At 44.6% G+C, this 11,499-nt stretch overlaps 1 protein-coding gene across 2 annotated transcripts; it reads left to right on the forward strand.

Annotated features, from left to right (window-relative positions):
- The first annotated feature begins 6,570 nt into the window (after positions 1 to 6,570).
- GJB2 (gap junction protein, beta 2, 26kDa) lies at positions 6,571 to 11,499 on the forward strand. Of its 2 annotated transcripts, XM_085216208.1 has the most exons (3): positions 6,571 to 6,727; positions 7,954 to 8,085; positions 8,527 to 11,499. In XM_085216208.1, the coding sequence occupies exon 3, from the start codon at positions 8,549 to 8,551 to the stop codon at positions 9,224 to 9,226; it is 678 nt and encodes a 225-aa protein (XP_085072334.1). In that variant the 5' UTR covers positions 6,571 to 6,727; positions 7,954 to 8,085; positions 8,527 to 8,548; the 3' UTR covers positions 9,227 to 11,499. The 2 variants fall into 2 exon arrangements, with proteins under 2 accessions (XP_085072334.1, XP_010727358.1); XM_010729056.3 differs by lacking the exon at positions 7,954 to 8,085 and having other exon boundaries at positions 6,573 to 6,727.

The raw sequence follows: 11,499 nt of genomic DNA on the forward strand, positions 1-11,499 counted from the left end.
TTGTGCAGAAATCTTGGAGAGATCTTATGGGGAGAATTCTAGCTTTGCAGCTTACTTTTTTTCCTTTCAAATCAGTGAGTACAACCATTTCCCCAAAGAGTCTATGCAGACTGCATAGAGCAGGGAACGTCCTTCCTTCTCCCTGCACAGTAGGTCCTTGGTCCTCAGCAAAAAGAAATGCTGAAGTTCTCAGTCTTTGCAGCCTGTGGCTGTTCCTTGCCTTTTTCAGGCAAGGAAAAGGCTCCTGGTAGGAAGGTAAGGACTAGGAAGTGCAAATACGAAATGCATGAACATGTCAGGGAGAGCCTGAAATTGCAGCCTGACAGTTCATGGACTTGTTTCACTCTTCATACCCCAAGGACACTGCTCAAAGTGCTCAAGGTTTCTTATTGCACAGAGAGAGAGAAAAGCCAACCCTTTATCCCTTTCCAACCTGTTACAGACAGGGATAATGAAACTGATGAATGCACAGCAACAACAGCTTCCCAGTGTTGTTCATGATGCATTAAACTGCCACTAATTACTGACTTTTCTGGTGAATGGCTCATTCACTCCCTGGTTATTATCTTCTATTGTAAACCAAATTTATACCTACAGCTGTTTTTTATTATTGGTCTTAAATCAAGAACGCTTTTATCATTATCTAGCTCTCAAATACTGAAAGCCCATCTGTTTATACTGATCATCTCTTTATCACCTGCAAAAATGCAGCAAAGTAACAAAGCAAAAACAGCCCACCAAAAAGAGCATGAACTTTCTGGTCACATTTACTGGCCCACGAACATTTTAGTCAACTGCAGAATAATTATTTCACTAAAAGGTGTTTTTTTGTTTGTTTGTTTGTTTTTGTTTGTTTGTTTTTCCCTTTTAATTTTGTTAGAAAGGTATTTAATATTTCCTCTGATTTTACTCTCCTCTTTGCATACCAGCTTTTACATACCAAATCTGAGACTTGTGCTGCTAGTCTGGGGTTTGTGCACACCGCGAAACCCAGAAGATTCCTCAGCAGCAGTGCGTGCTGAGGAATCAGCATGCCCCAAGCTCAGTGAAGCAGGCTCTGCACCCCTCTGACAAGAGGAGCTCCCCTCAGCTAAGCAGCCAACAACCATTCCAGCAAACTGGTTTCTATTTCCCCTCTGCTGATAACATTTCTCTTTTAGGTGGTGTAGATTGCGGTGGATATCTTTTCAAGCTTGAGGAACATCAGTGAGTACATACCATCTGAATCCTCCTTGAATGCTGTTTGGTGTCCAGCAGAGACACTGATGAGCCACGATGATCACCTAAAGCAGACTGCTCACAAAGAGAAGGGATGGATCTTGGCAGACTGTACTGCCTCACCTGCTTTATGTTCTTCATGGTGCACATTTTCCCAGTACAGCCTGTTACCTTGTGCTGCAGGCTTTCAGTCACCTTCCAAGTACATGTATTATCTGTGAATGTCATATCCTTTTTCATTAGTTACCCAGTGGCCCTTGGTCAAATGGCTCTTCCTGAAGCCTACCACTTCAGCTTCCTTTGTTACTGTGTGCAATGTGCAGCCTTGCAGTCTTGCATAACTTCTGTTGACTTTTCAGCTGCAAATCATTGCCCACTGACTAACAGCAGTCAAGCTGCAGCATGCGTCTGCCTGCTTGGTTTTCTGTCATCACCAGAGCTCTCCTGATGTTGTCTCTGCATAGGAAGACTAATGCTAGTTTTGTGTATAGTTCTGCATGCTTCAGTGCTCAAATATCCTGTGGGTATTTGCTCCCCACCAGTATCAGTACATGATCCTGTCATGCTATGCTCTTCTTGATTCTGCTGAGTGTAGACGGCCATCAAAAGTTAGAAGGTTTTAAGCATTCTCCAAATTATGTATTTAACCACCTTGCAGAGAGCTCAATTATCTTCACCCCTCAGTTGCGATGGAGACCATTCCTGAATATCCACAGAGAACTTCTGTCTTGAGCTTTGAAGGAGCCAACTGGTGGGATGGGTGGAAGTTTGGCAACTAGTAGAACTGCACAAAAGAAAAAAAGTCTAAAGTTGGAAAATACAGAAAAACTGAGGAATCAAAAAACAAATAGTGTGCTTTGGAAATTTATCCTGTCCTCATTTCCTGCGACACTGCTGGTACACATTTCCTATGGCTTCACAAGGGGCTTTGTGCCAAGGATCAGCATTAGACTTGGGATATCAAAAGGCTGACTCTGAGAGCCACACACAAACGTGATCTACAGGCCACAGCTGTAGCCCAGCACAGATCTGTTGGTGGAACGTTTTAGTATGGGCTTGACTGTAGCTTCTGCTCAGAAAGCATTTTGTAAAAGCCATTTCTTTCCTTTCTTTTTTTTTTTTTTCTTCCTCCCTTTCTTTCTTTTTCAACAGCAGGATATCCATAACTGTTTAGTTCCTCATGACTCTTCCCCAATCCAGTTTGATTCCTTTGTTGCTGATGTGGTGAGCAAGAGGAAATGTTTCCCATCATATATTTGCATTCTAGAAATTACTTGACTAGAGTGATGCACATACAGGTGCAACCAAGTCGTTACTGAATCATACCATTCTTGTTTTTAATCTGATTGAGGACTTGCACTTGAGACCTCAGTGAACTGCTGGATTAGTCACGTAGTCAGTGATTTGAATAGTGACAAAAGGAACAAGAGAATATGCTTGTCTCAGATTGAATTAAAACAAAGCAAAGCATGGATGCAGCCTGCTTTCTACAGAGGAATCACCCATCACTGTTGGATGCTGCCTGCTCTCCCCACCCTTTCTTTTGAGCGCCTGCCACTCACTCCTGTGATTTACAGAACTTTTAATTCCAGAGCTCTCCTCCCACTCTCTCCCTCCCACTCTCTCCCTCCCGTCTGTGGGGTGTACAGAACCAGTTCTTCACTCCCTGCTGCCATCCAGCATGTCCCCACACTGCACTGGCACTGCCCACCCTTCGTTCTTAGCAGTTTTATTGCTGCTCCATCAACCCTGCCATTAGCGACTTCTCTACTCAGTCACTTGTGCTTGCCCATTGGCTTCTTCCTATTCTTATCTCCGAATAAGTAAACTAATGCGGGCTTCTTCTAAGCTGAATGCTCTAAGAGATATGGAAGAACAATAGCTCCTCAGATAAGCATTAAAGATTCAGTGTTTTTGGCGAACCTGATAAAACTTTGCCTAAACAATGCAACGTGCATAGCAAAGGACAGCAATTAGCACAAAGTAAGGGCTGCCCCTAGCTCTGCCCTGTACCCCACACCCAGCCCTCCTCTGAGGGGAGATTATTTCTGAAGGACAGTGGTACCAGAAGCAAAGAAAATCACAGTTCTCTTTCATAAACCCTCTTCTGTTTGTGGATGCTTGAGCATCCTCGTGATGCAGCTAGAGGTGAAATGGGGCCCTCTCTGAGAAGGGGCCCTGCTACCCTCTCCCAAAACATGTTTTATGGTTTACAGCTGACTGAAAGTTGTTTAAACTCCCACTATCCTGCACAGCCAACAGAATAGAAGGTGCCCACACTGTTCCATGTGGTGATTTTGCAGAGTCATTTCCAGGAAAAGTCTGGTAGAAGGGAGATCTAACTCATGGAAGGAGAGCTGGGTGCTGCATCCCCCTCCAGGAGCCTCCTGGATAGTTTGAATGGCAAATGAACAAAAAGAAGCAGCAATGTCTGCACTGGGCTATGAGTATTGAAAAAACTCAATGTTTGCAGCATCAGCTTGTTTTTTTCCAGGGTCTGTCTGACACTAATATGTGTGTAATGATATCAAAGGAGTAAAAACAGTTCGTTCAAAGGCTGCTAAAGTGTGGTGGTGTGACTAAAGTGAGTGAGTGAAGAATTAATGTAGAAACAAACTGATTACACACACTGAGTTGAACGGTGGAGGTGCTTTTTTTGCTGATGTTGGTGAAAAACGTCAGGTGTAGCATATGTTTGGTTCAGCCTTGAAGAAATGAAGACTGTTTCCAAAATATAATTTGACTCTATATCTACATTTTCAGTTCAGAAATAATTCCACACAACAACTAGCTGCTAGGTGTAGAAGGAGCCTTGCTTTAAGCAGAAGTGAAGGATATGGAGTCTGCCACACTAATGATTTGGGAAAAATCAAAACAATATGTATAGCATATTAAAAAACTGAAGCTTTGTGGTAGTCAAAATTAAATCTGGCCATGAGGAATAGCAGATCTTGTCCAATTGCTCATACTGGATGACAATATAGCAAATGAACCTCACTGTCAGCTGGTGTAAACCACAACACAGTTAGGAAAACAACTCTTTGAAAGGGAAGATAGCAGCAGGACAAGGGGAAATGGTTTCAAGTTGAAGGAAGGAAGATTTAGGTTGGATGTCAGGGGGAAGTTCTTTACAGAGTGAGTGGTGAGGTGCTGGAACAGGCTGCCCAAAGAGGTTGTGGATGCCCCATCCCTGGAGGTGTTCAAGGCCAGGTTGGATGGGGCCCTAGGCAACCTGTTCTAGTATTAAATGGGGAGGTTGGTGGCCCTGCGTGTGGCAGGGGGGTTGGAGCTTCATGATCCTTGAGGTCCCTTCCAACCCTGGCCATTATGTCTGTGTAATATGTGATGTGAAAATAAATACGAAGTATAGCTGTTCAAGTGTATAGGCACACGTACTCCAGAAGGCAGCAGTTCTATTAGGTAGAATGTCCCAGGAAAGAATCACAGAATCACCAAGGTTGGAAAAGACTTTCAAGATCACCCAATCTAACCATCCACCTATCACCTATAGTTCTCACTAAACCACATCCCTCATCATAATGTCCAAACATTCCTTGAACACCTCCAGGGTCAGTGACTCCACCATCTCCCTGGGCAGTCCATTCCAGTGCCTGACCTTTCTTTCAGGGAAGTAGTATTTCTAATGTCCAGCCTGAATCTCCTCTGGCACAGCTTGAAGCCATTCCCTCTAGTCCTATCACCAGTTACACAAGAGAAGAGGCCGACCCCCAGCTCACTGCAACCTCCCTTCAGGTAGTTATAGAGAGCAATAAGGTCTCCCCTGAGCCTCCTCTTCTCCAGACTGAACAATCCCAGCTCCTTCAGCCGCTTCTCACAAGGCCTGTGCTCCAGACCCCTCACCAGCTTTGTCACCCTTCTTTGAACCCGCTCCAGGGCCTCAATGTCTTTCTTGCAGCCAGGGGCCCAAAACTGGACACAGTACTGGAGGTGCGGCCTCACCAGAGCTGAGTACAGGGGAGAATCACTTCCCTGTTCCTGCTGGCAACACTGTTTCTGATGCAAGCCAGGATGCCCTTGGCCTTCTTGGCCACCTGGGCACACTGCTGGCTCACGATCAGCCTGCATCAATCAGTACCCCCAGGTCCATTTCCCTTATACAGTTCTTCCAGCCACTCTGCCCCAAGCCTGTAGCGTTGCCTGGGGTAGTTGTGGCCAAAGTGCAGGACTCAGCATTTGCCCTTGTTGAAACTCATCCCATCAATCCCAAGAACCTCGGGCTGACTGAAAAAAATCAACTCTCACATCTGAGGTGCTTGAAAGGTGAAAACAAGTGAATAGGGAAACAGCAGAGAGCACAACAGAAAACATTGCTCTGTGCATATGCAAACTGTAGATACAGCAGGTAGTGGGGCGCAAAAATTTGTGATGAGTATGATGAAAGTATAAAGCAGTTCCTGTATGACAAATGCTTCACAAATGATGCTTTAAAGATGGATTGATGGAAACTTGATGACACAGGTTGCTGCATTGGTGAGTGCATGGAGCAGAAGAGCAGGGTTTTGCTGTTACTCCTATGGTGGGGACAAAGCAGGAATCTGTGCTTTATACAGATGTAACGTTGGCACTCATCACTCCACTGCCACTAGAATGACCCTTCCCCACAGCGGGTGAGCAATGGCTGTGTCTCTGCACGTGTGCTCAGCCAGGACTCCACTCTCCTTCCCACATTAAGGCAAGCAAAAGACAATGAAAAGAAATTAAAGTAACCCTCAGCTTTACCACAGTTCTGGTTTGGCTGTACATGAAAGCCACCACAGCAGCACAGAGGTGTGGATTTCTTTCAAGCATTTATATTTTCCACTATCAAACTTTGCTATAATTTTATAAAACAGAGCTGGTTGTTCCAGACATTTCTTCTCTATTTATTAATGTTTAAAGATATTACACACCTGACTGTTTCCTGTACCTCCAGAACAAACTCACATGGGCGTTTTGCAGACCCACACACCCACACAAGCGCTGGCTTTCTATACTTTCTATCCACGCAAATTACTAGAACAAGCTTATTTATTTAAATCACTCATGATGAAAGAGTCTTTCCTTCCAGACACGCCACGCAGTGCAATACGCAGGACAGATCTTCACCTCAACGCACGAACACGCCTTTTCCAGCGGTGCTTTCACGTCCCTAGACAAGACCCCATTATGCCTGCAGCCATAGGCACGGCATTCCACCACCGCTCAGCTGCCTTCCCCGGGCACCGTGCGCTGGGAGCTGAGCAGCCCGCAGTGCAAGGCGAGCGCCGCGCGCGCTGCCACGCAGCTCCCTACCCACACCTGGCCGCCGGCCCCGCTCCGCCGCCAGCGCCCCACGGGCAACCCGGCCCCGCCCGCGGGCGGAGAGAGGCGGCCTCGGGGCGGGTTAAAAGCGGCGGCGGTGGAGCGGGAAGGGCTTTGAGAGCTGTGGGACGGCGAGGCTGGGACCAGCCGTCCGCTGGCACCGCAGCCCGGAACCCGTGCTGTGCCGTGCCGTGCTGTGCCGCTCCAGGTGAGGCCCGCGGAGGGCTGGGGCTGAGGGGCCGTGGGATCGCGCCGAGCCCCGGTTGGGATCTTCTCGTGCGGCGGGGTTTGCCGGGCGCCCCGCAGCGTTTGTGTGGTGGGGAGGAGCAGGGGGGTGTCCTTTCCTGTCCTGTGTTCTTTTCTCCTTCCACAACTTGAAGCTTCCGAACCGCGGTGTGAGTCCGCACCTGGAGCGCAGGTTGTTCGTCCCGTTGGGATACGCCTCAGGTGGTTACTGTCCTTCGGTCCTCGTTAGCCCCATTTTGTTCGTTTTATTTCTATGTTTTAATGGCTATGCGACAGGTAAGAGGGCATGCTTCACAGAAAGCACAGTTATCTGACCATAGCCATGACTTTGGATCAGCATAAAAAGCTGCACAGAATGCTGCCATTCTGCAACGACGACACAAGAAGCATGAGGAATTCCAGCCGGCTTTTCGAGGCTTTTTCTTTTTTTTTTTTTTCTTTTCCTTACCCAACGTAACCTTTCCTCATGACAGTAGACGTGACCTCTCCCTCCTGCCTGGAGGCCTGTCTGTACAGGCTGGGCCCGCACCGCGGGTGTGTGCATCCCTCTCTGGTGGTGTAACTGCAAGCGGGGTAAAGGAGTTCCTTCTCTCTTTTTTTTTTTTTCTTCTGCTGTTATCTGAGACTTAGCAAGTTTAAAGACTTTGCCAGCCCGACAAAGCATGCTCTCTGCACCAAGAGGAGCAGGAGTTCTGGTCGGTCCAGAGCCAGTGTAGCTTTTCTGAATGGTAGATTGAGCCCTGCCCCTGGGAGATACAGGACCAGCTATGCAGGTTCCTGGCTGTGGAAGCCTGTAGCTTCCATATGGCTGCTGAGCAGTGAAAGCCCAGTCCTGAGACCAAGCTCTACCTTCAGCAAAACTTAAGCTTAATTGTCAAAGGGTGAACGATGAATTTCCTTCAAGAGCAGAAGGAAGGGAGAACAGAAATGGAACTCCTCTGATGTTTGACCTTTTATTTAACTGGGGTGTGATATCATCTAGAAAATTGTAAACTTTTCAGCTGAGGGCTTTACGCTCTCAGCCCTCTGGCTTGGCTAATCTCCTTTTTGGATGAGATGGTGGTGAATGTGGAAGGGCAGGCTCTGCAGAATTGTCCTGTGCCTGCTGATTGGTGCTTTGTATGTGCACAACCCTGACAGAGTTGACTTGAGGTTTCTCAACAGTGAAATCAAATGCTGTACTCCTAGAGATGAAGGCTCTGCCAAGCAAAGGATGTGTCTGAGCTGCAGCAGATAGCCTTAGAGACCTGCTGAAGGCATCTGGGAGGAAGTGGGGCTTCTGATGGAGATGGCCCAGTAGTCCTTACCTTGGAGGCAAAGGCAAGCACCACACAGCCTTCTAAGGCTTTGGCATTGGCAAAGAAATCCTATGAAAATAAATTGTTTTGTCAAGATTATTTTATGTAATTATATCATTTTCTACTGATTTGGAAAGTGCAATGAGAGCCTACCACAGAAAGGGAAAGAGGGCTTGAGGGATGCAGGGAGGAAACACATAAAGGTATAACTTATTTCCTACCCAAAACCTGGTTAGAAAAATACCAAAGTATGCTAGTCTCATCATAAATATATGAATGGAGAGAGTCTATTAAACTGTTTGAATCCACTAATACGGATACAAATGTAAGGATAGATTTAATGTGACTTGAATTTGCCTATGACTTGAGTGAATGCTAGGAAATCCTCTTGCTTATATAAAGTTTGGAAATTATTCTTTGCTGCTTGGAAAGTAATTACTTAGTATTTTATGTCATCTTGCAGGTGAAAGAACACAGAAAAGAAGATGGATTGGGGAACTCTGCAGGCTGTTCTGGGAGGTGTAAATAAACACTCCACCAGCATTGGGAAGATATGGCTCACAGTCCTGTTCATCTTCCGTATCATGATCCTGGTTGTGGCTGCAGAGAGAGTCTGGGGAGATGAACAACAAGATTTTGTCTGCAATACACTTCAGCCTGGGTGTAGAAATGTTTGCTATGATCACTTTTTCCCCATCTCTCACATCAGACTCTGGGCCCTGCAGCTGATCTTCGTTTCTACCCCTGCACTGCTGGTGGCCATGCATGTGGCTTACACCAGGCACGAGAAGAAAAGGCAGTTTAGAAACGGTGACAAAATTAATATCGAAGAGCTGAAAAATGAAAAGATTCATATTCGAGGTCCCCTGTGGTGGACATATACCTGCAGCATCTTCTTCAGGATCATTTTTGAAGCAGTCTTCATGTACGTGTTCTACTACATGTACGACGGGTACCAGATGCCTCGTCTGGTGAAGTGTGATGCGTGGCCCTGCCCCAACGTAGTAGATTGTTTTGTGTCTCGGCCTACTGAGAAAACCATGTTTACTATTTTTATGCTTGCTGTATCTGGGATCTGCATGATGTTGAATCTGGCTGAGTTTTGTTACTTAGTGTTAAAAGTTTGTCTGAAAGATTCTGGGAAAAAAACAGTTTTAAAATAATTCCCCAGTTCCATGATTGCTTGGCTTCCCAGACCCCTTCAAAACTTACTTAGGCATCAGAAAACAATTGGCAATATTTTCATACTTGAGGAAAAGGATAAAAACAAAAGGGCATATTTTTTTAATGATATCCTCTCTAGGAAGCTGCCAGAGAGGCAGGTTTTAAGATCATGAGCTATTTTTGGTATTCCTGTATCCACGAATAGAGAGATCAGCCTTCTTGACTGCACCTTTTCCAAGTATGCTTCCTGCTGTGATGGTCACTTTTTGAAAAGTGGGAATGAGAAGGTCTAGTGCCACACAGAGAGAAGGATTGCAAACAAATTGCATCAAATGATTGTTGCCAATGAGACAGGGCACTGTGCTTTCCTGCTCTTTTTCTCCCCAGCATTCTGTGAAGAATCTCAGTACGGTAGATTTCATTTGATGATGAGACTTTTTACTTGACTGGGCTTTCTTCAGCGGTGGTTTTCTGTGTTTTTTTTTTTTTCTTCCCAGTAAAGTCAAAAAACTACCTTGTTTCATTCTGTTTTTTTTGTTTCTTTTCCAGAGGAAGTGCTTCAACACTTAGAGCACGATATGCAGCAGCTCATAACTATTGGTGCTGCATCAGTCTTTTTTTTTCCCTATTCATCCTGTATAACTTTTCTTCATAAAACTTTTAGTTCTGATTTGGTGTACCTTTTAAGTAGCTGTAACAAACCACTCCCAGTCTCTGTGGCATTCTACATAATGAGACTGAAACACCTTTTCTCTTGTTACAATAGGATGAGCAAGAATTACAGGCAACTTGCATAGCCAAAATAGCAAAGTTTCCCAATCAGAAGTCAGGGGGATCTTGAAAACATAATGTTCACATTGCTGAGTTGTGAATTGTACATTATTAACTTGAACTATGTGAGTCTGTCTCATCTCTCCAGAGCAGTCTCAAAACATATTCTGCTTTATGCCTGTCACTGGCAGCTATAGCAGTACATGCAGCAATGCAATGTACTTCCTTAGTGCTTGCCCACTGAATACACTTCTAGTAAACCAACTCTTCCTCTTTAGCTTTACTAATGTTCCTTTGTTTGGGAGGAAAGCTAGTTACCTTAAGTTCTCTTTTTTAGCCATCTCTTCAAATACTTTTGTCACTTCTGGATAAACAAAGCTGCCCATTTTGACTCATTACCTCTCACTGTGCACTGGAAGTGGAGCACAAACAGGCTGCCGCTGCTTGTGTGCTTATCCAGTGTTACAATTTGACTGCAGATGGAAGTTGTTCATTAAACATGGTAGCAGAAAGAAAAGGAACAGCATCCTTAGAAGTGTGAACGAACAAAAATATAAAGTCATTAATAATGAGCTGAGCTGGAAATTTGCTCTGTAAAAACATCCTTAATTCAACCCTAAATAACAAAGTTTGGCACATTGGAATTGTGCTTGGTAAAGTTCCTGCACTGTTCTGTGTACAAGTACAAAGGGAACAACTATCTACACTCCCAGTGCTCTAGTATTACATTTCTTTATAACAAGATTTGTATTTTCTTCTGAAATCATAATTAAGGGACAGTTGTGGTGTCCATTTTCTGTATTACCTACATGTGTCTAACGTGCCTAATGAAAATCTGTTTACCACAATAGAAAATGAATGCAGCAATAATACATTTAATAGCTGTAAGCATTTTTGCTTTCTGCCAGAGGTTGTTTCTCAATCTGTTACACTGCCTTTGCTATCAAATACATCTTGCAGACCTTGTGAGCTTATAGTGGAAGGCCATATGTATGATCTGTGCTAGGAAACAAATACTTTGTGTAAATCAGTCTTGTACTAGTGAAACTTTAGCTGGAAATGGCTCACAATAAACATCATAACCTCTCCATAGAGGAGAGTTTGTTTTCCTATTATGCCTTTAACTGGAACATGGAATGCAGTGCGCCAAAACTGGCAACACCAACAAGATAAGGTTAATTAATTATCTTCAGCTAGTAGTTTGGCAACCAGATATCATACAAAGAGAAAAAGACAGCAACTGGGACAGTTGCTGAAAGTGACCCAATAGAGGACTTTGATCCAACTGTAGCATTAGGTGCAATAGCTCCACCAGGAGATGTTTACTGTCTAGGAGATTTATGTTTGTATGTTACTAAACAGCTAATTTTTAAGAAAACAAAATAATGTTATTCAGATACTTACTAGGAATTAATCCCTCTACACCTATTTCTGTGTGCTACATTGTATGCTTGACAAACAATAGATTTCATACAGATTAAAATGCAATGCTGTTTTGGAA

Source organism: Meleagris gallopavo, chromosome 1, assembly GCF_905368555.1.
Source record: "Meleagris gallopavo chromosome 1, MGAL_WU_HG_1.1, whole genome shotgun sequence".
In the NCBI taxonomy this organism is placed as follows: Eukaryota; Metazoa; Chordata; class Aves; order Galliformes; family Phasianidae; genus Meleagris; species Meleagris gallopavo.

Coding starts and splice junctions, on each gene's coding strand:
- GJB2 (XM_085216208.1), top strand. CDS start 8,549: ATGGATTGGGGAACTCTGCAGGCTGTTCTGGGAGGTGTAAATAAACAC.